At 54.5% G+C, this 25,353-nt stretch overlaps 4 protein-coding genes across 11 annotated transcripts in view; 3 read left to right on the plus strand and 1 right to left on the minus strand.

The window, feature by feature from the left end:
* Positions 1-9,550: 9,550 nt before the first annotated feature.
* Positions 9,551-25,353, minus strand: part of LOC306650401 (uncharacterized protein) — a 178,814-nt gene continuing 163,011 nt past the window's right edge. Inside the window, exons 4-12 of one of the 6 annotated variants that reach the window (XM_079122440.1) lie at positions 24,761-24,892; positions 22,975-23,016; positions 21,024-21,113; positions 19,148-19,279; positions 17,287-17,418; positions 15,416-15,547; positions 13,555-13,686; positions 11,659-11,790; positions 9,555-9,929 (exon numbers count right to left, since the gene is read on the minus strand). Coding sequence is in view for 3 of the 6 variants with exons in the window: in XM_079122437.1 (XP_078978563.1) it covers positions 19,249-19,279; positions 21,024-21,155; positions 24,761-24,892 (295 nt within the window). In the remaining 3 variants the exon portion in view is untranslated. Of the gene's footprint in view, positions 9,930-11,658; positions 11,791-13,554; positions 13,687-15,415; positions 15,548-17,286; positions 17,419-19,147; positions 19,280-21,023; positions 21,156-22,884; positions 23,017-24,760; positions 24,893-25,353 lie in introns of all 6 variants that reach the window. The other 5 variants (XM_079122438.1, XM_079122439.1, XM_079122435.1 and 2 more) reach the window with 5 other exon arrangements.
* LOC306650308 (uncharacterized protein) lies at positions 11,797-17,280 on the plus strand. Of its 2 annotated transcripts, XR_013760855.1 has the most exons (3): positions 11,797-12,216; positions 14,095-15,212; positions 17,084-17,280. XR_013760855.1 is itself a non-coding variant. In XM_079122209.1 (2 exons), exons 1-2 carry the CDS (start codon positions 11,917-11,919, stop codon positions 14,833-14,835), a joined length of 1,041 nt encoding a protein of 346 aa, XP_078978335.1. In that variant the 5' UTR covers positions 11,797-11,916; the 3' UTR covers positions 14,836-15,405. The 2 variants fall into 2 exon arrangements, 1 of the variants encoding a protein (XP_078978335.1); XM_079122209.1 differs by lacking the exon at positions 17,084-17,280 and having other exon boundaries at positions 14,095-15,405.
* LOC306650318 (uncharacterized protein) lies at positions 15,672-21,017 on the plus strand. 2 transcript variants are annotated; one of them, XR_013760862.1, is made up of 3 exons: positions 15,672-15,950; positions 17,827-18,944; positions 20,821-21,017. XR_013760862.1 is itself a non-coding variant. In XM_079122217.1 (2 exons), the coding sequence occupies exons 1-2, from the start codon at positions 15,693-15,695 to the stop codon at positions 18,565-18,567; spliced, it is 999 nt and encodes a 332-aa protein (XP_078978343.1). In that variant the 5' UTR covers positions 15,672-15,692; the 3' UTR covers positions 18,568-19,137. The 2 variants fall into 2 exon arrangements, 1 of the variants encoding a protein (XP_078978343.1); XM_079122217.1 differs by lacking the exon at positions 20,821-21,017 and having other exon boundaries at positions 17,827-19,137.
* LOC306650333 (uncharacterized protein) lies at positions 19,404-22,874 on the plus strand. Its single transcript, XM_079122223.1, has 2 exons — positions 19,404-19,682; positions 21,564-22,874. The coding sequence occupies exons 1-2, from the start codon at positions 19,425-19,427 to the stop codon at positions 22,302-22,304; spliced, it is 999 nt and encodes a 332-aa protein (XP_078978349.1). The 5' UTR covers positions 19,404-19,424; the 3' UTR covers positions 22,305-22,874.

The raw sequence follows: 25,353 nt of genomic DNA on the forward strand, positions 1-25,353 counted from the left end.
AAATAATAGCATATTGCACATAAGAAACTGACTTCAAATATAGAGACAGAGATTAAAAATAAATAGAAGGAAAAAGACATATGCAAACAAATCAAACAAAGGCTTATACAGCCGCATTGGTATCAAAGTAAACTTCACAATAGTATTATAGAGAATGAAGAGATATGATGATGAGAATGATTCATCAAGAATATATAACAATACTATATATCCATATACCTAAAAGAGCTACAAAATATACAAAGAAAAAATTATTATAAAAAATTACACACTGTCATAGCTATCAGGGAACTGGAAATCAAACCCAATGAGATATTATCTAACCCCAGTTAGGATGAATATTATCTTTTATCAGAAAGAGAAAAATAACAATTGCTGGTAAAGATGGTGAGTCAAAGGAACTCTTACACATGGTTGGTAGGAATATAAAGTAGTTGCAGCCACTATGGAGAACAGTATAAAGGTTCCTTAAAAACTGAAAATAGATCAACCATATGATCAAACAACTTTGCTTTTGGGTATATACTCAAAAGAAATAAAATCAATATATCAAAAAAATAAAATCATTATATTAACATATCAGAGATACCTGCATTTCCATATTTATTGAAGCAATATTCACAATAATTAAGAAATGGAACCAACTTAAGTACTCACTGATGTGTTAAAGAGATTTAATAATGTAAAGAGATTAAAAATTATATATAATGGATATTATTCAGCCATAAAGAAAAATAAAATCCTGTCATTTGCACCAAAATAGATGGAACTGGAGGACATTTTCTTAAATGAAATAAGTCAGACACAGAAAGACAAATTTTGTAGGTTCTTGCCCACATTAAAAAGCTAGAAAAAGTTGAGTTGACTATAGAGCAATGATTACTAGAAGCTGAGAAGGTGAGAGGATTGAGGTTGGTTAAGAGATACCAACACATGGTTGAATAGAAGGAATAAGCTCCAGTATTCCATTGCTCAGTGGGGGTGATTATGGTTCACTATAACCTACTGAATATTTTGTGAAGGTCTAGAAGAGAGGAACTTGATGACTCCAAATGTAAAGAAATGATGTTTGTTACCCTGGTTTATCAGTACCTGCTGTGTGAATTGAAAAAGCACCCCGACCTCATTAATATGTACAATTCATCATGCCAATTAAAAAAGTAGTAGGTCTGAAGGAAAAAAAAAAATCCTGTATAAAAACTGAAGACTTCAACATCCTTCAGTACTCATTGATAGAACAACCAAACAGAAAATCAGTAAAGATATAGAAGAAAAAAACAACATCCTCACCTGATTTGATTCAATTTTCATTAAAGGAAACTGATAAGCTCTAAGAATAGAATTATACATTTTTATTATGAATCAAAGAAAATCAGTAAAGACAGACTTGATTGGAACAAAAAATGTATATGCTCAAAACTAAAAGAACTGAATTGCTATTGAATAAGTAATATATTCATGATAGAATATAAATCAATAAATCATGTGAAAGACTTGAAATTCAATAATATTTACAATAAAAATTCATTCTAACTTGGACTGGTGAAGGCTTCACAAGAAAAATTAGAGAATATTATGAATTCAATGGGAAAAAGAATATACAAACAACTGTTCTTGCATAATTATATAAATACTGTGTTAACACTTGCAAAAAAAAGCTATAATGAAAGTCTACATGGCATGAGACAAAATGCTTTGGTCTGCTTTTCTTCTGCTGTGACCAAAGACCAACAAGAACATTTAGAGTAGGAAAAGTTTATTTTGGGGTTCACAATTTTAGTGTTTTCAGTTCATGGATGGTTGACTCCATTCCTCAGGGTTTGAGGTGAGGCTAAACCTCATAGCGGAAGACCATGGTGGAGGGAAGCAGCTTAGGACATAATACCAGGAAGCAGAGAGAGAGAGCTCTGCTCAACAAGGACAAAATATATACCAGAAAGGCATACTGCCAATGACCCACTTTCTCCAGGCAGACCTTACCTGCCTTCAGTTACTACTCAGTTAATCCATTCAAGTGGATTAATGTACTGGTTGGGGTTAAGGGTCTCATAACACAATCATTTCACTTCTGAACATTCTTGTAATGTCTCATACATGAGCTTCTTAGGGAAACCTCATATTTAAACCATCAGACATAAAAAGTAATAATTCCTTCTGTATCTACTTTAATCTTTTTTAGGGAACATGTTAGAAACAAATGCTTACTAACATAAGTAGAATAGCTAATTCTTACCAACACTATGGTTTATTTATCTAAAGTACTCTCTTGTATCTCTAAATGTGAATGAAAACATAAACCTTCTTTATATCCAAATTTACACTGAATTCCATGGCAATTACACCTGTGAATGCTACAGCATAGGGCCAGTTAATTATAGGTGCAGAATGCCATGTCGTCCTGTGTAATACAGTGTACATTTTCATTTGAATTAATACTATTTAAGATGGTAACAGTTTTTAACCTCAGTAGGAATAAACACTCACCGTAAAATTTCCCAAGCTGATGCAAACAAACATGTTGACACTATCCCTTTTTAAAAACGGATGACAACGTTGTCCACTTTTGGATAATGAGTTGCCAAAAGTCCCTAGTTTAACAGACTCTCACTGACAATGTGTATACATTATTTTTTCCAACACATTTGACATTAATATCCGCCTCATGTCTTCAGAGTTGACAAAGTAGAATGAACTGGAACAAACAGAAACGACCAGGCAATAAATTTTCTACCATAAACAAGTAACAGCTCTGAAATGCCAGGCAGAGGTATTGATTCCTTAAGTAAAGCAGTTAAACCTGACTCAAATCACATCACTGTTCACTACCATTCAGACAAAGAGCACTTCACTGGTACAATGGGTAGTTCAAAGTATAATGGGAAAGTTGCATGCAGAATGGTACAGAACAGTCATTTCAGAGAATATGGACTCTTTTCCCTTTCTTTTTAATTATCACAATCAGTAAACCCAAGATCTTAGAGGAAAACTTTCATATATTCCTATGTATCTCCAAGTATCATTCTTATTCCTGGCATACCATATAAGAACTGGAGGAAAAAGTATAAATCGTACATGAGTTGTCATGAAATGAGAGGTGAAATGCTAAAGATCTTCACTAGTGCTCAAACTTAGCACTCTGTGGAAACATGCTATGATTACCATGACATATTATTTCTACATGTTCCTCTACACACATAAAACAACCAACTAGAAAACAAGGAGATTTTAATCCTTTGGAAGGTAAGCGATTTTACAATGGTAAAATTTGGTATTTTTCTCACTGAACACAATTACCACAATAAATGCTATGGTTTGAATATAGTTTAAGAATCTCCACCCCCAGTCTTTGTGTGTTTAAATTTAGTTCCTATATTGAGATATCATTAGATGGAAACATAATCCAAATATGGTGTTAAGAAATGGGACCTATGGGCTGGGTGCGGTGGCGCACACCTGTAATCCCAGTGGCTCTGGAGGCTGAGGCAGGAGAATTGATAGTTCAAAGCCAGCCTCAGCAAAAGTGAAGTGCTAAACAACTTAGTGAGACCCTGTCTTTAAATAAAGTACAAAATAGGGCTGGGAATGTAGCTCAGTGGTTGAGTATCCCTGAGTTCAATCCCTGGTACCAAAAAACAAAAACAAAAACAAAAAAAAAAGAAAGAAAGAAAGAAAAGAAATGGAACCTTCATACATGATTAGGATAAGGTCTTGATTGAATCCCAGTGCCTTTATACAAATAGGAAGGGAGACCAGATGAAACTTAGATACAAATGCATATGTGTAATACCCATTTCCTACAATTCAATGTTATGCAGTGACTCAGAACTCTGAAAATAAAAACGCCATCACTACATGTGATCCCTTGAACTTGCCTCCAGAACAATGGGAAAAAATAAACCTATTTTCTTTATAACTTACCAGGTCTATGGTATTGTGTTGTTGGCAACATAAGCAAACCATCACTGGAATGAAGGTGAGAAAGTAGGTATGAGTTATATGTACAGGTGAAATCATGGATTTTTATCCTGAAAGTCCTTTACACAAAGAAGCACAGTATGACAGAAGTCTAATTTTAGATCCAGAATTATTTCTTGGAGGCAAGGATGAACCAATGAATTGTACATGCCTCTATGGAAAACAGAAACATCATGGACATTAGATAATGTTATTCTAAATTAAATTTCCACACACTTCAATCACAATATAAATCATAAGAAACCTTGAAAAATCCATCAGAAAAGCAGCTAATGAACAACTGATAGACAAGTAAACATTTCACAAAAAAATGCACTATTCAAAATTATTTTACCTTCCTTAGCACAAACTTTTGACTTACTCTTCAACAAATGGGGAATAAGTGGTTATTTGTGCAAAATAAATAAGAGAAGATGCTTCCCTGAATAATCTTTGCAAACACTACCTCAGTTCAGGGAACCATATATTACTGATATGTACATTTGTTACCTTATAAAATAGGAAGATGATATACTGCAAAACAAAATGCAATTAAACATCAAGCCATCGCACTGCTCTAGAAATCATACTGTCTTATATGTAGAATCTGAATCTATACTGGAGACTTTTAAAAATACACATTTAAACAGAAAATATACATGGATGAACAAAAAAATAAATTTCTTGTATTTTCTTCTAGTTCAGCTAAATTCTTCTAATGTCCTGAACAAGAAACAGATTGCCTTGACCACTGTGTAACACAGACAGCAGTATGAATTCTTTGGAAGCTTGACGCAATCCAGGGCCAACAATAGTCACAGATAATGATAAAGGTATTTAGGTTAATCATGAAACAATAAAAATGAACAATTTCAAACCAAGAGACACATAACTAAACTTATATAAAAACTATATGATGGTGCCACAGTAGTGAACATACCAGGGTATGACAGGATTTCTCTTCTGTCCCTATCAAAATTCAGCATGATAATAGGATCTCAAGAATATAGGTCTTAATGTACCATAACAGGAAAACATTTCATCAAAAAACCACATGGCAAGCACAAAGAAAACACAGAAGTGCTTAAGAATAGAAACTTGCATCGGTCACAATTGAAATGACATTTGAGCCGGGCAGAACCATCTAGTACCTATGTGTCATGGGCAAGAGTACACTATTCCCACAGGTACTTAGAAACATATATGAAAAAAGGATATGCATTATCGTAGAAAAGACCAGTGGTGATACTCTTCTCTCTCCAAAGCCCTGCATGCCAACAGATTATATGAGGATAAGGAAAGCACTCTGGATCTGTACAGACCATGAGGATGCTTGCTAACAAAAGCATACTGCCACAAGTATATGTCCAAAGGTAAAAGTAAAACCAATAGACCAAAAAAAGAATAAAAAAAAGAAAGAAAAAAAAACCCACAATAGATGATGTACTTAAACATAAGGAATTTTTACCTCAGCATTTACAAAACATAGGAAGAAAGATAAACTATACACAAAACAACAAATTCCATCAGGTTGATAAACAAAAGGAAAATTACTTGAAAATAGGAATAATGAAAACAGAAAAGTTCAAAATTCAAATAGAAATAAAGAAGACTGGAAATATTGAAGACTATACTACTGTAAACACAGGCAAGAACAATGAACACAGCTTAAAGAAATAACACACAACATGTAAACTCAGTGAGGAACAACAGCTGAGCACAGTTCTCTCTCCTCCCACTATTTTCACTCTATAGCAATTAGCTGGATACCCTTTTCCAGGAAACTAGTAAACAGAGAAAGGGCATAATCCTTCTCTGGCTTGTCCTCAGGAACCAACCAACAGCAAGCAGTCACCCATTGCTGACTGACTCACAATTATGTCAGCCCATCGCCATGGTCGTCGCAATCAGCCCTGACAACCACCAAAAGAAAACCACATGTAGTAAAGACCTGCACTTCTGTTGCACTCCTGCTCCCAGCCTGACAAAAAAGAACTGGCTCTCTCTAGGGGATAAGGGACCTCAGTGATGAAGCTACACAAAAAGAGGAGCAAAGCCCACACAGACCAAAGCCTGTTTTGGCTAACCTACATACTAACTTACTATTACAGGCTCATACTATAACCTGGCCTTTACAAATAGTGACTTGCTGATCTAGGAAACCCAAAGTGCATAAGGTTAGACCCCATCCATTACCTCTCTGACCTATCTCTTGCTATACAGAATGGCAATTGTTGGCTCTGTTCCCTCCTTCATCTCTATACTGCCTGTTGAACCAACATGGTATAACTTGGTTCAACGAAGACGATGGTATTGTTTTCACTCATTTTGTTCCAAGGACTACAAAATGAGAGAAGTAGAGTCAACATTGAACCACACATGGAATGCAACCATGGATATCAGCAAAATTGGATTCTGTGGAGGAGAAATTTACCATCATCATCCATTTACTGTAACCCACAGTAAACCAGGTATGTCCCAGGCTTCCTTGTTTTCTCCGCAGTTCTGCAAACATGTGAGACTATCTACTGGAATTCTGGAACTCATCCTAAGGAATGGTCACCTGGAAAGTACAGAAAAAACACAGACATTTAGGAGGGAGCCCATAGCTGCCTTAGTTGCCAGAACCTTCTGATAGATGATGCAGTTTCATATTGAGTAAGCTATTGCAGATAGGATGCCCTATGCTGAGTATGAACAAAACTTGCCTGCTTCCAGCTAGCATCATCTTCCTACAGAATGCTGACCAAGGACATTTTGCTGAAACTCTATTGTCTATGCTAGCAATGGGACAATGTGATAATAGAAAAGGCAGCCAGTCACATAAAAAGGTTCGAAGTCCAAAGTGCCCTCCAGACACAGAACCTGCAAGCCACAAAATGATAAAACTTCATGAAAGTCCACTTTCTAAAGGTGTATATGTGAAAGTCATTATCAATCCACCCATGTGATGAACTCCAGGAAATGAGCAAACTCTCTGCATTGTGGGGAGAGAGTATGACCTTCATCAGTGGTGCACCAACACCCACTAGAAGACAAGCACACAAGTGCTTGGGATATGCAACCACTTTGGGAGTACGCAGGAAAGGACAACTATATGCTGGAATTCTGGAATTCTTCCCAAGGCAACTTTACCTGGCAAATATAGAAAACAACAACAATATGTGAAGAAAGCACAGAGGTACACTATTCTCTACAAGTGAGTCCATCTGCCTAACATATGATTAGAAAACACAAGGTTTCAGCATGACTAAGAGATTTCTAAGGACTTGTATCACAATGAATACTTGCAGAAACAGGTATAACACAGGGCTCTACACTTGGCATTCCACCAAAGCACTAAACGTCCACTTCTACAATGGGATGGTCATTATTTAGGAGGCCTGAGAGCCCACAATGGGGCTTGAGCCAGTGATTTCTAAGGAGAAAAGTAAGAAACCTTCAGAGAATGTGCAAGATCACCACAAGGAGGACTACACCTTAAGCCACACAGTACGCAAATAGGCACACAAGGTATGCACAAAAAATGTCAGGGTGATCAACAACAGCCACATCGCACCAAGAGAGGTTCACAAAATCAGGTCAGAACATCTAGTGGACACTGGAAAAAGGACACTTCTGGGCACATAATACTACTCTACAAAAACATGCTTCCACAAATTACAAATATGCCACACACCAGAGCCTTTCTTCAACTGAGAAAAAAGTGACAATCATTGACAAGAAGCCTAAGTGGAAGAACACCAGGGCCAAAGACACCCTGCACTAAGACAAATGAACAATGAGATTTCCCACCACAGGATTTCCCACAGGAGAAAAGTAACCAGTCTTCATGAAACATAGACAAGATCAGAAAAACTAAGGGATTACCTTGCCAAGAACATAAAATATTACATGAAAAAGAGAATACGACCAGTGACCTGTAGCCCTAAAAATGAAAAGAATTTGTGAGAATGTCACAACGACACTCACAAAAGTGCACTCAACTGCTAGACACCACTTTGTCTTCCTTGATTTCAATTTCCTCAAGGTTCCATCTTCCCATCTAAACATGTGTACCTCTTCTGATGAAGACATCAGATGCCTCCTGCAGCACAGATACTGCTCAAAGAATGGAGGAAAAAAGAGGCAAATCTATAAAAATTCAGGAAAAAACAATGACAAATTTGGCTAAAAACTGAAATGATATGGCTCTAAAATAAGGGATTTCGACTAAGTACTACATCTGAGTTATGAGAGGCATATATGCATTCTAAAGTGTTTATGCATACAAAGAGGAGTGAAATGAGGGTGTCTACTGAGGAAAAAACCAAGACTTCTGAAAAAACATGCCTGCCTTGGGAACGATGGTCCACAAAGCAGAAGAAAAACAATCCACAGAAATGAGGACAACTCAAGAAAATTTACAAAAGAAGGGAAAGAATTCAATTCAAAAACAGAGGTGGATCACTGATATACAATAAAGAATGACACGAAAAGGTCTAAGGGAGGGCAGTGCCTACTCTGTCATAAAATGCCCTGGGAGCCTAGGCTACCCAGGGACAACCCACTCTGCCAAACACACTTCAGCAGCTCCACACTGCAAGTTTCCCCACCACACGGGCCCCTATCCACGGGTCTCCGGGAGACCCTCAGTGCCATCATGCTCCGCTGCCCCAGGACACGGGGACCTCCGGGCCACACTAACCCCTCCCAGCGGGGATCTTCCTCCATCCACTACTGGCACGTATCCACCCATCTGCTCAACTCAGGTGCCAGCTCCCTCGGCATCCCTGCCTCTCACACCACAACTCGTCAGGAGGTCCCACAACCACGGGCCCTCGGGAGGATTCGCCAATCTCCACTTCCACATTACCTACCCCGAAGGCCACCTGAGGGCCGTGTCCCCCAGGTTCCCACGAAGTCGACACCCAGCCCGACAAACAGGGCCCGACCAGTATTCTCCACTCAAGGGAAGGGTGAAGACAATCTGTCACACGGTTCAATACCAACCGAGTGACCCGGCGACAGCCCAACCGTGATTGGCAGGACTCTGTCTCCCTGATTCCAGTTTCTTCAATGGTCCACCGTCCAACCCAGGCTTCTGTCCTCCTCACCAGGGAGACATTTGGCCGCCTCCCAGGCACTGCTCCCGCCCAGAGGGGGCGGGAGGCCACGAGCTACCTCTGTGGCACCTCGAGGCAAAGGCCAAGGAGGCGATCCTGCTGGCGATGCCAACTATGGGGCCCGAGCCTTAGCGCTTCTGATTCTCTTTGGCCACTGCCTGCCGTGCCCCACCCCCCGCCCCTGCCTACGGTCCCTCGAATGTCTCCCCCCCTCCCCCGACACCTAGAACCCCGCCATGGGGAGGCCCACGTCCAGACAACCACCTCCTGTGCAGAAAAGGGAGCAAACGCCTGTCGGACCTGCCACAATCCTCAGCCTGCTACGCCCAGAAAAGCACGGTGCTCAGGTCCCATGAGCAAAAAGCGCCCTACAAGGCCAAAGCCTTGTCCTGCCATCCGACGGCCGGAGCACCCACCAGGGGCCCCAGGGCTGACGGGGCCCCACGCCCAAGCAACCACAGGCTGCGCCTCGCAAATCAAACCCCCCGGTGGCCACACCCATTTCCTCTGAGACCCCACTCGGCAATGTAGCCAGGTTGACCCCTCCACCACCCGCCTTACGGAACCCTTCTCGCACATCGAGGTGGACCTCAGTTCGATGAGGACGACGGTATAGAGTTTTCACTCATTTTGTTCAGCTTCCAAGGAATGTTTTTGTGGGAGTCATCATCGATCCACGCTTGGCACCCTCACCTGCAGAGGACCAGTGTGGCTCAGTGGGGGCCAGGAGGAGCTTACCATGGGAGGCCGTGCAGCGCCAGGTTCAGCAAGAGGAGACGCGCGCGTCTGGGTGTGGCCTGTCCTCCTTGCTCTTTTTCACACCGCCACCTCAGCCCGAGCTGGCCCGGGAACCTCCCGCGGCACGGCGCCCTGGCAAGTGTAGAAACAGGGACGAAGAACACACGTGCACGTCAGGAAAATCCATGCTTGCGCTGCTCTCCTCGGCCTTGCCCTCGTTCACGTCGGACTGGGTGGCACCGCGGGAAGTCGCGGGCATCACGGGATTCCCTGCCCCAGCTCACGACTAAAGAGGCCCTCATGCTTCAAAGATATCAGCCCCGAGACAGGACCCTGAGGAATGGTCACCGGCACATAGTCAGAGGCCCCACGCGACCATTTGCCTTCCGTCCACAGGAAGCCTGACAAGCCCAGGTGGAGCGGGACCGAGGTAAGCGCGACCCAGGACAACGTCTCCCCGGAAGTCCAGGGACCTGCCCTAGAGCCCCAACATGGCCAACCGCGGGAAAGCGCCTCACCTGCCACGGAATGGCCAGGGAGTCCTGGCTCCCCAGGTACGCCCCGGGTCCCCTGGGACACCCCCACTCTGCCAAACCAACTACTGCAGCTCAACACGGCAACTTCCCCCCACCACGCGGGACCCCATCCACGGGTCTCCGGGAGACCCTCAGCGTCATCACGCTCGGCTGCCCCAGGATACAGGGACAGCCGTGCCACAGGTACCCCTCCAGGTGGAGCTCTTCCTCCACCCAATCGAGGCACGTGTCCACCCATCTGACCAACACGCGGGCCAGCGCCCGCAGCATCCCTCCCTCTGACACCACAACTCCTCTCCAAGACCCACGACCACACATCCTCAGGAGGATTCGCCACTCTCCACATCCACATCACCTACCCGAAGGCCACCGGAGGGCCTCGGCTCCCAGCTTGCCACGGAAGTCCACACCCAGACCGACACACAGGGCCCCACCAGTATTCCCCACTCAAGGGCATGGGGAAGACAATCTCTCGCAGGGTTCAACACCACCCAGTGGCCCGGTGACAGCCCACGCCCGATTGGTAGGACTGTGTCTCTCCGCTTCCAGTCTCCTCAAAGGTCCACCGTCCCACCCAGGCTTCCGTCCTCCTCACCAGGGAGACACCTGGCCGCCTCCGAGGCGCTGCTCCCGCCCACAGGGGGCGGGAGGCCACGAGCTACCTCTGTGGCACCTCGAGGCAAAGGCCAAGGAGGCGCTCCTGCTCGGAACCCCACCTACAGGGCCCCAGCCTCGGCGCTTCTGATTCTCTCCGGCCACCGCCTGCCTCGCTCCCGCGTCCACTGTCCCTCTAGGGTCTCCCCGACACCAAGAAACACGCCACGGGGAACCCCACGTCCAGACAAGCACCTCCTGGGCTGAAAAAGGAGCAAATGCCTGTCGGCCCTGCCACACACCTCAGCCTGGTACGCCCACAAAAGCAGAGTGCTCAGGTCCCATGAGCAAAAGCGCCCTACACGGCCAAAGCCTTGTCCTGCCACCCAACGGGTGGAGCGTGCACCAGGGGACCCAGCTCTCACAGGGCCCCACACCCGAGCAACCACAGGCTGCGCCACGGACCACAAAGCGCCCCAGGCAGGCCACGTCCCTCTCCGACAAGCCCCCACTCGGCAACCTGGCCAGGTTGTCCCACTCCAACGCCCGCCTCAATGCACTCCGCTCGCACAACGTGGTGGACCTCAGTTCGATGAGGACGACGGTATGGAGTTTTCACTCATTTTGTTCAGCTTCCAAGGAATGTTTTTGTGGGAGTCATCATCGATCCACGCTTGGCACCCTCACCTTAAAGGAACAACGTGGCTCACTGGGGGCCAGGAGGAGCTTACCGTGGGAGGCCACGCAGCGCCAGGTTCGCCAAGATGACACGCGTGCGGCCGGCGATGGGCCCTCGTCCTTCCTCTTCTTCACACCGCCACCAGAGCCGGAGCTAGCCCGGGAACCTCCCGCGGCATGGCGCCCTGGCAAGTGCAGAAACAGGGACCGAGAACACACGTGCACGTCAGGAAAATGCATGCTTGCGCTGCTCTCCTCGGCCTTGCCCTATTCTCACTACCGACTGGGTGGCACCGCGTGAAGTCGCGGCCATGACGGGAACCCTGTCCCAGCTCAGGACTAAAGCGGCCCTTATGCTTCCAAAGATGTCAGTCCCCACACAGGACCCTGAGGAATGGTCACCGGCACACACTCAGGGGCCCACCTCCACCATGACGCCTTTCGTCCACAGGAAGCCTGACAAGCCCAGGTCCAGCGGGACCCAGTTCGGACGGGACCCAGGTCGAGCGGGAACCAGGACGTTTCCAGGAACGAAGTCCAGGAACCCGCCCGAGTGCACCAACATGGCCACCCGCGGGACAGTGCCTCACCTGCCACGGGATGGCCAGGGAGTCCTGGCGCCCCAGGTACGCCCAGCGCCCCTGGGACGCAACACTCTGCCAAACACACTTCCGCAGCTCAACAAGGCATGTTTGCCCACCACGCGGGCCCCTATCCACGGGTCTCCGGGAGACCCTCAGTGCCATCACGCTCCGCTGCCCCAGGACACGGGGACCTCTGCGCCACACTTACCCCTCCCAGCGGGGTTTTTCCTCCACCCGCTACTGGCACGTATCCACCCATCTGATCAACTCACGTGCCGGCTCCCTCGGCATCCCTGCCTCTCACACCACAACTCGTCACGAGGTCCCACAACCACGGGCCCTCGGGAGGATTCGCCACTCTCCACTTCCACATCACCTAGCCCGAAGGCCACCTGAGGGCCTTGGCTCCCACCTTCCCACCAAGTCGACACCCAGCCCGACACGCAGGGCCTGACCAGTATTCTCCACTCATGGGCAGGGGGAAGACAATCTGTCACAGGGTTCAACACAAACTGAGCGGCCCTGGCGACAGCCCACCCGTGATTGGCAGGACTATGTCTCCCTGCTTCCACTTTCTTCAATGGTCCATCGACCAACCCAGGCTTACTGTCCTCCTCACCGTGGAGACGTTTGTCCGACCCCGAGGCACCACTACCGCCCAGACGGTGCGGGAGTCCACGAGCTACCTCTGCGGCACCTCCAGGAAAGGCCAAGGTGGCGATCCTGCTGGCGATGCCAACTATGGGGCCCGAGCCTTAGCGCTTCTGATTCTCTTTGGCCACTGCCTGCCGTGCCCCCCCCCCCGCCCCTGCCTACGGTCCCTCGAATGTCTCCCCCCCTCCCCCGACACCTAGAACCCCGCCATGGGGAGGCCCACGTCCAGACAACCACCTCCTGTGCAGAAAAGGGAGCAAACGCCTGTCGGGCCTGCCACGCTCCTCAGCCTGCTACGCCCAGAAAAGCACGGTGCTCAGGTCCCATGAGCAAAAAGCGCCCTACAAGGCCAAAGCCTTGTCCTGCCATCCGACGGCCGGAGCACGCACCAGGGGCCCCAGGGCTGACGGGGCCCCACGCCCAAGCAACCACAGGCTGCGCCTCGCAAAACAAACCCCCCCGGTGGCCACGCCCATTCCTCCGAGACCCCACTCGGCAATGTAGCCAGGTTGACCCCTCCACCACCCGCCTTACGGAACCCTTCTCGCACATCGAGGTGGACCTCAGTTCGATGAGGACGACGGTATAGAGTTTTCACTCATTTTGTTCAGCTTCCAAGGAATGTTTTTGTGGGAGTCATCATCGATCCACGCTTGGCACCCTCACCTGCAGAGGACCAGCGTGGCTCAGTGGGGGCCAGGAGGAGCTTACCATGGGAGGCCGTGCAGCGCCAGGTTCAGCAAGAGGAGACGCGCGCGTCTGGGTGTGGCCTGTCCTCCTTGCTCTTCTTCACACCGCCACCTCAGCCCGAGCTGGCCCGGGAACCTCCCGCGGCACGGCGCCCTGGCAAGTGTAGAAACAGGGACGAAGAACACACGTGCACGTCAGGAAAATCCATGCTTGCGCTGCTCTCCTCGGCCTTGCCCTCGTTCACGTCGGACTGGGTGGCACCGCGGGAAGTCGCGGGCATCACGGGATTCCCTGCCCCAGCTCACGACTAAAGAGGCCCTCATGCTTCAAAGATATCAGCCCCGAGACAGGACCCTGAGGAATGGTCACCGGCACATAGTCAGAGGCCCCACGCGACCATTTGCCTTCCGTCCACAGGAAGCCTGACAAGCCCAGGTGGAGCGGGACCGAGGTAAGCGCGACCCAGGACAACGTCTCCCCGGAAGTCCAGGGACCTGCCCTAGAGCCCCAACATGGCCAACCGCGGGAAAGCGCCTCACCTGCCACGGAATGGCCAGGGAGTCCTGGCTCCCCAGGTACGCCCCGGGTCCCCTGGGACACCCCCACTCTGCCAAACCAACTACTGCAGCTCAACACGGCAACTTCCCCCCACCACGCGGGACCCCATCCACGGGTCTCCGGGAGACCCTCAGCGTCATCACGCTCGGCTGCCCCAGGATACAGGGACAGCCGTGCCACAGGTACCCCTCCAGGTGGAGCTCTTCCTCCACCCAATCGAGGCACGCGTCCACCCATCTGACCAACACGCGGGCCAGCGCCCGCAGCATCCCTCCCTCTGACACCACAACTCCTCTCCAAGACCCACGACCACACATCCTCAGGAGGATTCGCCACTCTCCACATCCACATCACCTACCCGAAGGCCACCGGAGGGCCTCGGCTCCCAGCTTGCCACGGAAGTCCACACCCAGACCGACACACAGGGCCCCACCAGTATTCCCCACTCAAGGGCATGGGGAAGACAATCTCTCGCAGGGTTCAACACCACCCAGTGGCCCGGTGACAGCCCACGCCCGATTGGTAGGACTGTGTCTCTCCGCTTCCAGTCTCCTCAAAGGTCCACCGTCCCACCCAGGCTTCCGTCCTCCTCACCAGGGAGACACCTGGCCGCCTCCGAGGCGCTGCTCCCGCCCACAGGGGGCGGGAGGCCACGAGCTACCTCTGTGGCACCTCGAGGCAAAGGCCAAGGAGGCGCTCCTGCTCGGAACCCCACCTACAGGGCCCCAGCCTCGGCGCTTCTGATTCTCTCCGGCCACCGCCTGCCTCGCTCCCGCGTCCACTGTCCCTCTAGGGTCTCCCCGACACCAAGAAACACGCCACGGGGAACCCCACGTCCAGACAAGCACCTCCTGGGCTGAAAAAGGAGCAAATGCCTGTCGGCCCTGCCACACACCTCAGCCTGGTACGCCCACAAAAGCAGAGTGCTCAGGTCCCATGAGCAAAAGCGCCCTACACGGCCAAAGCCTTGTCCTGCCACCCAACGGGTGGAGCGTGCACCAGGGGACCCAGCTCTCACAGGGCCCCACACCCGAGCAACCACAGGCTGCGCCACGGACCACAAAGCGCCCCAGGCAGGCCACGTCCCTCTCCGACAAGCCCCCACTCGGCAACCTGGCCAGGTTGTCCCACTCCAACGCCCGCCTCAATGCACTCCGCTCGCACAACGTGGTGGACCTCAGTTCGATGAGGACGACGGTATGGAGTTTTCACTCATTTTGTTCAGCTTCCAAGGAATGTTTTTGTGGGAGTCATCATCGATCCACGCTTGGCACCCTCACCTTAAAGGAACAACGTGGCTCACTGGGGGCCAGGAGGAGCTTACCGTGGGAGGCCACGCAGCGCCAGGTTCGCCAAGATGACACGCGTGCGGCCGGCGATGGGCCCTCGTCCTTCCTCTTCTTCACACCGCCACCAGAGCCGGAGCTAGCCCGGGAACCTCCCGCGGCATGGCGCCCTGGCAAGTGCAGAAACAGGGACCGAGAACACACGTGCACGTCAGGAAAATGCATGCTTGCGCTGCTCTCCTCGGCCTTGCCCTATTCTCACTACCGACTGGGTGGCACCGCGTGAAGTCCCAGCTCAGGACTAAAGCGGCCCTTATGCTTCCAAAGATGTCAGTCCCCACACAGGACCCTGAGGAATGGTCACCGGCACACACTCAGGGGCCCACCTCCACCATGACGCCTTTCGTCCACAGGAAGCCTGACAAGCCCAGGTCCAGCGGGACCCAGTTCGGACGGGACCCAGGTCGAGCGGGAACCAGGACGTTTCCAGGAACGAAGTCCAGGAACCCGCCCGAGTGCACCAACATGGCCACCCGCGGGACAGCGCCTCACGTGCCACGGGATGGCCAGGGAGTCCTGGCGCCCCAGGCACGCCCAGCGCCCCTGGGACGCCCCACTCTGCCAAACACACTTCCGCAGCTCAACAAGGCATGTTTGCCCACCACGCGGGCCCCTATCCACGGGTCTCCGGGAGACCCTCAGTGCCATCACGCTCCGCTGCCCCAGGACACGGGGACCTCTGCGCCACACTTACCCCTCCCAGCGGGGTTTTTCCTCCACCCACTACTGGCACGTATCCACCCATCTGATCAACTCACGTGCCGGCTCCCTCGGCATCCCTGCCTCTCACACCACAACTCGTCACGAGGTCCCACAACCACGGGCCCTCGGGAGGATTCGCCACTCTCCACTTCCACATCACCTAGCCCGAAGGCCACCTGAGGGCCTTGGCTCCCACCTTCCCACCAAGTCGACACCCAGCCCGACACGCAGGGCCTGACCAGTATTCTCCACTCATGGGCAGGGGGAAGACAATCTGTCACAGGGTTCAACACAAACTGAGCGGCCCGGCGACAGCCCACCCGTGATTGGCAGGACTATGTCTCCCTGCTTCCACTTTCTTCAATGGTCCATCGACCAACCCAGGCTTCTGTCCTCCTCACCGTGGAGACGTTTGTCCGACCCCGAGGCACCACTACCGCCCAGACGGTGCGGGAGTCCACGAGCTACCTCTGCGGCACCTCCAGGAAAGGCCAAGGTGGCGATCCTGCTGGCGATGCCAACTATGGGGCCCGAGCCTTAGCGCTTCTGATTCTCTTTGGCCACTGCCTGCCGTGCCCCACCCCCCGCCCCTGCCTACGGTCCCTCGAATGTCTCCCCCCCTCCCCCGACACCTAGAACCCCGCCATGGGGAGGCCCACGTCCAGACAACCACCTCCTGTGCAGAAAAGGGAGCAAACGCCTGTCGGGCCTGCCACGCTCCTCAGCCTGCTACGCCCAGAAAAGCACGGTGCTCAGGTCCCATGAGCAAAAAGCGCCCTACAAGGCCAAAGCCTTGTCCTGCCATCCGACGGCCGGAGCACGCACCAGGGGCCCCAGGGCTGACGGGGCCCCACGCCCAAGCAACCACAGGCTGCGCCTCGCAAAACAAACCCCCCCGGTGGCCACGCCCATTCCTCCGAGACCCCACTCGGCAATGTAGCCAGGTTGACCCCTCCACCACCCGCCTTACGGAACCCTTCTCGCACATCGAGGTGGACCTCAGTTCGATGAGGACGACGGTATAGAGTTTTCACTCATTTTGTTCAGCTTCCAAGGAATGTTTTTGTGGGAGTCATCATCGATCCACGCTTGGCACCCTCACCTGCAGAGGACCAGCGTGGCTCAGTGGGGGCCAGGAGGAGCTTACCATGGGAGGCCGTGCAGCGCCAGGTTCAGCAAGAGGAGACGCGCGCGTCTGGGTGTGGCCTGTCCTCCTTGCTCTTCTTCACACCGCCACCTCAGCCCGAGCTGGCCCGGGAACCTCCCGCGGCACGGCGCCCTGGCAAGTGTAGAAACAGGGACGAAGAACACACGTGCACGTCAGGAAAATCCATGCTTGCGCTGCTCTCCTCGGCCTTGCCCTCGTTCACGTCGGACTGGGTGGCACCGCGGGAAGTCGCGGGCATCACGGGATTCCCTGCCCCAGCTCACGACTAAAGAGGCCCTCATGCTTCAAAGATATCAGCCCCGAGACAGGACCCTGAGGAATGGTCACCGGCACATAGTCAGAGGCCCCACGCGACCATTTGCCTTCCGTCCACAGGAAGCCTGACAAGCCCAGGTGGAGCGGGACCGAGGTAAGCGCGACCCAGGACAACGTCTCCCCGGAAGTCCAGGGACCTGCCCTAGAGCCCCAACATGGCCAACCGCGGGAAAGCGCCTCACCTGCCACGGAATGGCCAGGGAGTCCTGGCTCCCCAGGTACGCCCCGGGTCCCCTGGGACACCCCCACTCTGCCAAACCAACTACTGCAGCTCAACACGGCAACTTCCCCCCACCACGCGGGACCCCATCCACGGGTCTCCGGGAGACCCTCAGCGTCATCACGCTCGGCTGCCCCAGGATACAGGGACAGCCGTGCCACAGGTACCCCTCCAGGTGGAGCTCTTCCTCCACCCAATCGAGGCACGCGTCCACCCATCTGACCAACACGCGGGCCAGCGCCCGCAGCATCCCTCCCTCTGACACCACAACTCCTCTCCAAGACCCACGACCACACATCCTCAGGAGGATTCGCCACTCTCCACATCCACATCACCTACCCGAAGGCCACCGGAGGGCCTCGGCTCCCAGCTTGCCACGGAAGTCCACACCCAGACCGACACACAGGGCCCCACCAGTATTCCCCACTCAAGGGCATGGGGAAGACAATCTCTCGCAGGGTTCAACACCACCCAGTGGCCCGGTGACAGCCCACGCCCGATTGGTAGGACTGTGTCTCTCCGCTTCCAGTCTCCTCAAAGGTCCACCGTCCCACCCAGGCTTCCGTCCTCCTCACCAGGGAGACACCTGGCCGCCTCCGAGGCGCTGCTCCCGCCCACAGGGGGCGGGAGGCCACGAGCTACCTCTGTGGCACCTCGAGGCAAAGGCCAAGGAGGCGCTCCTGCTCGGAACCCCACCTACAGGGCCCCAGCCTCGGCGCTTCTGATTCTCTCCGGCCACCGCCTGCCTCGCTCCCGCGTCCACTGTCCCTCTAGGGTCTCCCCGACACCAAGAAACACGCCACGGGGAACCCCACGTCCAGACAAGCACCTCCTGGGCTGAAAAAGGAGCAAATGCCTGTCGGCCCTGCCACACACCTCAGCCTGGTACGCCCACAAAAGCAGAGTGCTCAGGTCCCATGAGCAAAAGCGCCCTACACGGCCAAAGCCTTGTCCTGCCACCCAACGGGTGGAGCGTGCACCAGGGGACCCAGCTCTCACAGGGCCCCACACCCGAGCAACCACAGGCTGCGCCACGGACCACAAAGCGCCCCAGGCAGGCCACGTCCCTCTCCGACAAGCCCCCACTCGGCAACCTGGCCAGGTTGTCCCACTCCAACGCCCGCCTCAATGCACTCCGCTCGCACAACGTGGTGGACCTCAGTTCGATGAGGACGACGGTATGGAGTTTTCACTCATTTTGTTCAGCTTCCAAGGAATGTTTTTGTGGGAGTCATCATCGATCCACGCTTGGCACCCTCACCTTAAAGGAACAACGTGGCTCACTGGGGGCCAGGAGGAGCTTACCGTGGGAGGCCACGCAGCGCCAGGTTCGCCAAGATGACACGCGTGCGGCCGGCGATGGGCCCTCGTCCTTCCTCTTCTTCACACCGCCACCAGAGCCGGAGCTAGCCCGGGAACCTCCCGCGGCATGGCGCCCTGGCAAGTGCAGAAACAGGGACCGAGAACACACGTGCACGTCAGGAAAATGCATGCTTGCGCTGCTCTCCTCGGCCTTGCCCTATTCTCACTACCGACTGGGTGGCACCGCGTGAAGTCCCAGCTCAGGACTAAAGCGGCCCTTATGCTTCCAAAGATGTCAGTCCCCACACAGGACCCTGAGGAATGGTCACCGGCACACACTCAGGGGCCCACCTCCACCATGACGCCTTTCGTCCACAGGAAGCCTGACAAGCCCAGGTCCAGCGGGACCCAGTTCGGACGGGACCCAGGTCGAGCGGGAACCAGGACGTTTCCAGGAACGAAGTCCAGGAACCCGCCCGAGTGCACCAACATGGCCACCCGCGGGACAGCGCCTCACGTGCCACGGGATGGCCAGGGAGTCCTGGCGCCCCAGGTACGCCCAGCGCCCCTGGGACGCAACACTCTGCCAAACACACTTCACTTCCGCAGCTCAACAAGGCATGTTTGCCCACCACGCGGGCCCCTATCCACGGGTCTCCGGGAGACCCTCAGTGCCATCACGCTCCGCTGCCCCAGGACACGGGGACCTCTGCGCCACACTTACCCCTCCCAGCGGGGTTTTTCCTCCACCCACTACTGGCACGTATCCACCCATCTGATCAACTCACGTGCCGGCTCCCTCGGCATCCCTGCCTCTCACACCACAACTCGTCACGAGGTCCCACAACCACGGGCCCTCGGGAGGATTCGCCACTCTCCACTTCCACATCACCTAGCCCGAAGGCCACCTGAGGGCCTTGGCTCCCACCTTCCCACCAAGTCGACACCCAGCCCGACACGCAGGGCCTGACCAGTATTCTCCACTCATGGGCAGGGGGAAGACAATCTGTCACAGGGTTCAACACAAACTGAGCGGCCCGGCGACAGCCCACCCGTGATTGGCAGGACTATGTCTCCCTGCTTCCACTTTCTTCAATGGTCCATCGACCAACCCAGGCTACTGTCCTCCTCACCGTGGAGACGTTTGTCCGACCCCGAGGCACCACTACCGCCCAGACGGTGCGGGAGTCCACGAGCTACCTCTGCGGCACCTCCAGGAAAGGCCAAGGTGGCGATCCTGCTGGCGATGCCAACTATGGGGCCCGAGCCTTAGCGCTTCTGATTCTCTTTGGCCACTGCCTGCCGTGCCCCACCCCCCGCCCCTGCCTACGGTCCCTCGAATGTCTCCCCCCCTCCCCCGACACCTAGAACCCCGCCATGGGGAGGCCCACGTCCAGACAACCACCTCCTGTGCAGAAAAGGGAGCAAACGCCTGTCGGGCCTGCCACGCTCCTCAGCCTGCTACGCCCAGAAAAGCACGGTGCTCAGGTCCCATGAGCAAAAAGCGCCCTACAAGGCCAAAGCCTTGTCCTGCCATCCGACGGCCGGAGCACGCACCAGGGGCCCCAGGGCTGACGGGGCCCCACGCCCAAGCAACCACAGGCTGCGCCTCGCAAAACAAACCCCCCCGGTGGCCACGCCCATTCCTCCGAGACCCCACTCGGCAATGTAGCCAGGTTGACCCCTCCACCACCCGCCTTACGGAACCCTTCTCGCACATCGAGGTGGACCTCAGTTCGATGAGGACGACGGTATAGAGTTTTCACTCATTTTGTTCAGCTTCCAAGGAATGTTTTTGTGGGAGTCATCATCGATCCACGCTTGGCACCCTCACCTGCAGAGGACCAGCGTGGCTCAGTGGGGGCCAGGAGGAGCTTACCATGGGAGGCCGTGCAGCGCCAGGTTCAGCAAGAGGAGACGCGCGCGTCTGGGTGTGGCCTGTCCTCCTTGCTCTTCTTCACACCGCCACCTCAGCCCGAGCTGGCCCGGGAACCTCCCGCGGCACGGCGCCCTGGCAAGTGTAGAAACAGGGACGAAGAACACACGTGCACGTCAGGAAAATCCACGCTTGCGCTGCTCTCCTCGGCCTTGCCCTCGTTCACGTCGGACTGGGTGGCACCGCGGGAAGTCGCGGGCATCACGGGATTCCCTGCCCCAGCTCACGACTAAAGAGGCCCTCATGCTTCAAAGATATCAGCCCCGAGACAGGACCCTGAGGAATGGTCACCGGCACATAGTCAGAGGCCCCACGCGACCATTTGCCTTCCGTCCACAGGAAGCCTGACAAGCCCAGGTGGAGCGGGACCGAGGTAAGCGCGACCCAGGACAACGTCTCCCCGGAAGTCCAGGGACCTGCCCTAGAGCCCCAACATGGCCAACCGCGGGAAAGCGCCTCACCTGCCACGGAATGGCCAGGGAGTCCTGGCTCCCCAGGTACGCCCCGGGTCCCCTGGGACACCCCCACTCTGCCAAACCAACTACTGCAGCTCAACACGGCAACTTCCCCCCACCACGCGGGACCCCATCCACGGGTCTCCGGGAGACCCTCAGCGTCATCACGCTCGGCTGCCCCAGGATACAGGGACAGCCGTGCCACAGGTACCCCTCCAGGTGGAGCTCTTCCTCCACCCAATCGAGGCACGCGTCCACCCATCTGACCAACACGCGGGCCAGCGCCCGCAGCATCCCTCCCTCTGACACCACAACTCCTCTCCAAGACCCACGACCACACATCCTCAGGAGGATTCGCCACTCTCCACATCCACATCACCTACCCGAAGGCCACCGGAGGGCCTCGGCTCCCAGCTTGCCACGGAAGTCCACACCCAGACCGACACACAGGGCCCCACCAGTATTCCCCACTCAAGGGCATGGGGAAGACAATCTCTCGCAGGGTTCAACACCACCCAGTGGCCCGGTGACAGCCCACGCCCGATTGGTAGGACTGTGTCTCTCCGCTTCCAGTCTCCTCAAAGGTCCACCGTCCCACCCAGGCTTCCGTCCTCCTCACCAGGGAGACACCTGGCCGCCTCCGAGGCGCTGCTCCCGCCCACAGGGGGCGGGAGGCCACGAGCTACCTCTGTGGCACCTCGAGGCAAAGGCCAAGGAGGCGCTCCTGCTCGGAACCCCACCTACAGGGCCCCAGCCTCGGCGCTTCTGATTCTCTCCGGCCACCGCCTGCCTCGCTCCCGCGTCCACTGTCCCTCTAGGGTCTCCCCGACACCAAGAAACACGCCACGGGGAACCCCACGTCCAGACAAGCACCTCCTGGGCTGAAAAAGGAGCAAATGCCTGTCGGCCCTGCCACACACCTCAGCCTGGTACGCCCACAAAAGCAGAGTGCTCAGGTCCCATGAGCAAAAGCGCCCTACACGGCCAAAGCCTTGTCCTGCCACCCAACGGGTGGAGCGTGCACCAGGGGACCCAGCTCTCACAGGGCCCCACACCCGAGCAACCACAGGCTGCGCCACGGACCACAAAGCGCCCCAGGCAGGCCACGTCCCTCTCCGACAAGCCCCCACTCGGCAACCTGGCCAGGTTGTCCCACTCCAACGCCCGCCTCAATGCACTCCGCTCGCACAACGTGGTGGACCTCAGTTCGATGAGGACGACGGTATGGAGTTTTCACTCATTTTGTTCAGCTTCCAAGGAATGTTTTTGTGGGAGTCATCATCGATCCACGCTTGGCACCCTCACCTTAAAGGAACAACGTGGCTCACTGGGGGCCAGGAGGAGCTTACCGTGGGAGGCCACGCAGCGCCAGGTTCGCCAAGATGACACGCGTGCGGCCGGCGATGGGCCCTCGTCCTTCCTCTTCTTCACACCGCCACCAGAGCCGGAGCTAGCCCGGGAACCTCCCGCGGCATGGCGCCCTGGCAAGTGCAGAAACAGGGACCGAGAACACACGTGCACGTCAGGAAAATGCATGCTTGCGCTGCTCTCCTCGGCCTTGCCCTATTCTCACTACCGACTGGGTGGCACCGCGTGAAGTCCCAGCTCAGGACTAAAGCGGCCCTTATGCTTCCAAAGATGTCAGTCCCCACACAGGACCCTGAGGAATGGTCACCGGCACACACTCAGGGGCCCACCTCCACCATGACGCCTTTCGTCCACAGGAAGCCTGACAAGCCCAGGTCCAGCGGGACCCAGTTCGGACGGGACCCAGGTCGAGCGGGAACCAGGACGTTTCCAGGAACGAAGTCCAGGAACCCGCCCGAGTGCACCAACATGGCCACCCGCGGGACAGCGCCTCACGTGCCACGGGATGGCCAGGGAGTCCTGGCGCCCCAGGTACGCCCAGCGCCCCTGGGACGCAACACTCTGCCAAACACACTTCACTTCCGCAGCTCAACAAGGCATGTTTGCCCACCACGCGGGCCCCTATCCACGGGTCTCCGGGAGACCCTCAGTGCCATCACGCTCCGCTGCCCCAGGACACGGGGACCTCTGCGCCACACTTACCCCTCCCAGCGGGGTTTTTCCTCCACCCACTACTGGCACGTATCCACCCATCTGATCAACTCACGTGCCGGCTCCCTCGGCATCCCTGCCTCTCACACCACAACTCGTCACGAGGTCCCACAACCACGGGCCCTCGGGAGGATTCGCCACTCTCCACTTCCACATCACCTAGCCCGAAGGCCACCTGAGGGCCTTGGCTCCCACCTTCCCACCAAGTCGACACCCAGCCCGACACGCAGGGCCTGACCAGTATTCTCCACTCATGGGCAGGGGGAAGACAATCTGTCACAGGGTTCAACACAAACTGAGCGGCCCGGCGACAGCCCACCCGTGATTGGCAGGACTATGTCTCCCTGCTTCCACTTTCTTCAATGGTCCATCGACCAACCCAGGCTACTGTCCTCCTCACCGTGGAGACGTTTGTCCGACCCCGAGGCACCACTACCGCCCAGACGGTGCGGGAGTCCACGAGCTACCTCTGCGGCACCTCCAGGAAAGGCCAAGGTGGCGATCCTGCTGGCGATGCCAACTATGGGGCCCGAGCCTTAGCGCTTCTGATTCTCTTTGGCCACTGCCTGCCGTGCCCCCCCCCCCGCCCCTGCCTACGGTCCCTCGAATGTCTCCCCCCCTCCCCCGACACCTAGAACCCCGCCATGGGGAGGCCCACGTCCAGACAACCACCTCCTGTGCAGAAAAGGGAGCAAACGCCTGTCGGGCCTGCCACGCTCCTCAGCCTGCTACGCCCAGAAAAGCACGGTGCTCAGGTCCCATGAGCAAAAAGCGCCCTACAAGGCCAAAGCCTTGTCCTGCCATCCGACGGCCGGAGCACGCACCAGGGGCCCCAGGGCTGACGGGGCCCCACGCCCAAGCAACCACAGGCTGCGCCTCGCAAAACAAACCCCCCCGGTGGCCACGCCCATTCCTCCGAGACCCCACTCGGCAATGTAGCCAGGTTGACCCCTCCACCACCCGCCTTACGGAACCCTTCTCGCACATCGAGGTGGACCTCAGTTCGATGAGGACGACGGTATAGAGTTTTCACTCATTTTGTTCAGCTTCCAAGGAATGTTTTTGTGGGAGTCATCATCGATCCACGCTTGGCACCCTCACCTGCAGAGGACCAGCGTGGCTCAGTGGGGGCCAGGAGGAGCTTACCATGGGAGGCCGTGCAGCGCCAGGTTCAGCAAGAGGAGACGCGCGCGTCTGGGTGTGGCCTGTCCTCCTTGCTCTTCTTCACACCGCCACCTCAGCCCGAGCTGGCCCGGGAACCTCCCGCGGCACGGCGCCCTGGCAAGTGTAGAAACAGGGACGAAGAACACACGTGCACGTCAGGAAAATCCATGCTTGCGCTGCTCTCCTCGGCCTTGCCCTCGTTCACGTCGGACTGGGTGGCACCGCGGGAAGTCGCGGGCATCACGGGATTCCCTGCCCCAGCTCACGACTAAAGAGGCCCTCATGCTTCAAAGATATCAGCCCCGAGACAGGACCCTGAGGAATGGTCACCGGCACATAGTCAGAGGCCCCACGCGACCATTTGCCTTCCGTCCACAGGAAGCCTGACAAGCCCAGGTGGAGCGGGACCGAGGTAAGCGCGACCCAGGACAACGTCTCCCCGGAAGTCCAGGGACCTGCCCTAGAGCCCCAACATGGCCAACCGCGGGAAAGCGCCTCACCTGCCACGGAATGGCCAGGGAGTCCTGGCTCCCCAGGTACGCCCCGGGTCCCCTGGGACACCCCCACTCTGCCAA

This window comes from Sciurus vulgaris (assembly GCF_902686455.1).
Source record: "Sciurus vulgaris genome assembly, chromosome: 2".
NCBI classification, from domain to species: Eukaryota; Metazoa; Chordata; class Mammalia; order Rodentia; family Sciuridae; genus Sciurus; species Sciurus vulgaris.

Bases quoted from the DNA above. Each gene is read 5' to 3' on its own strand.
- LOC306650308 (XM_079122209.1), top strand. From the start codon at position 11,917: ATGACGGGAACCCTGTCCCAGCTCAGGACTAAAGCGGCCCTTATGCTT. The intron at 12,217-14,094 runs GTCCTGGCGCCC...ATGGCCAGGGAG, and splicing joins TGCCACGGGATGGCCAGGGA to TCCTGGCTCCCCAGGTACGC.
- LOC306650318 (XM_079122217.1), top strand. From the start codon at position 15,693: ATGCTTCCAAAGATGTCAGTCCCCACACAGGACCCTGAGGAATGGTCA. The intron at 15,951-17,826 runs GTCCTGGCGCCC...ATGGCCAGGGAG, and splicing joins TGCCACGGGATGGCCAGGGA to TCCTGGCTCCCCAGGTACGC.
- LOC306650333 (XM_079122223.1), top strand. From the start codon at position 19,425: ATGCTTCCAAAGATGTCAGTCCCCACACAGGACCCTGAGGAATGGTCA. The intron at 19,683-21,563 runs GTCCTGGCGCCC...ATGGCCAGGGAG, and splicing joins TGCCACGGGATGGCCAGGGA to TCCTGGCTCCCCAGGTACGC.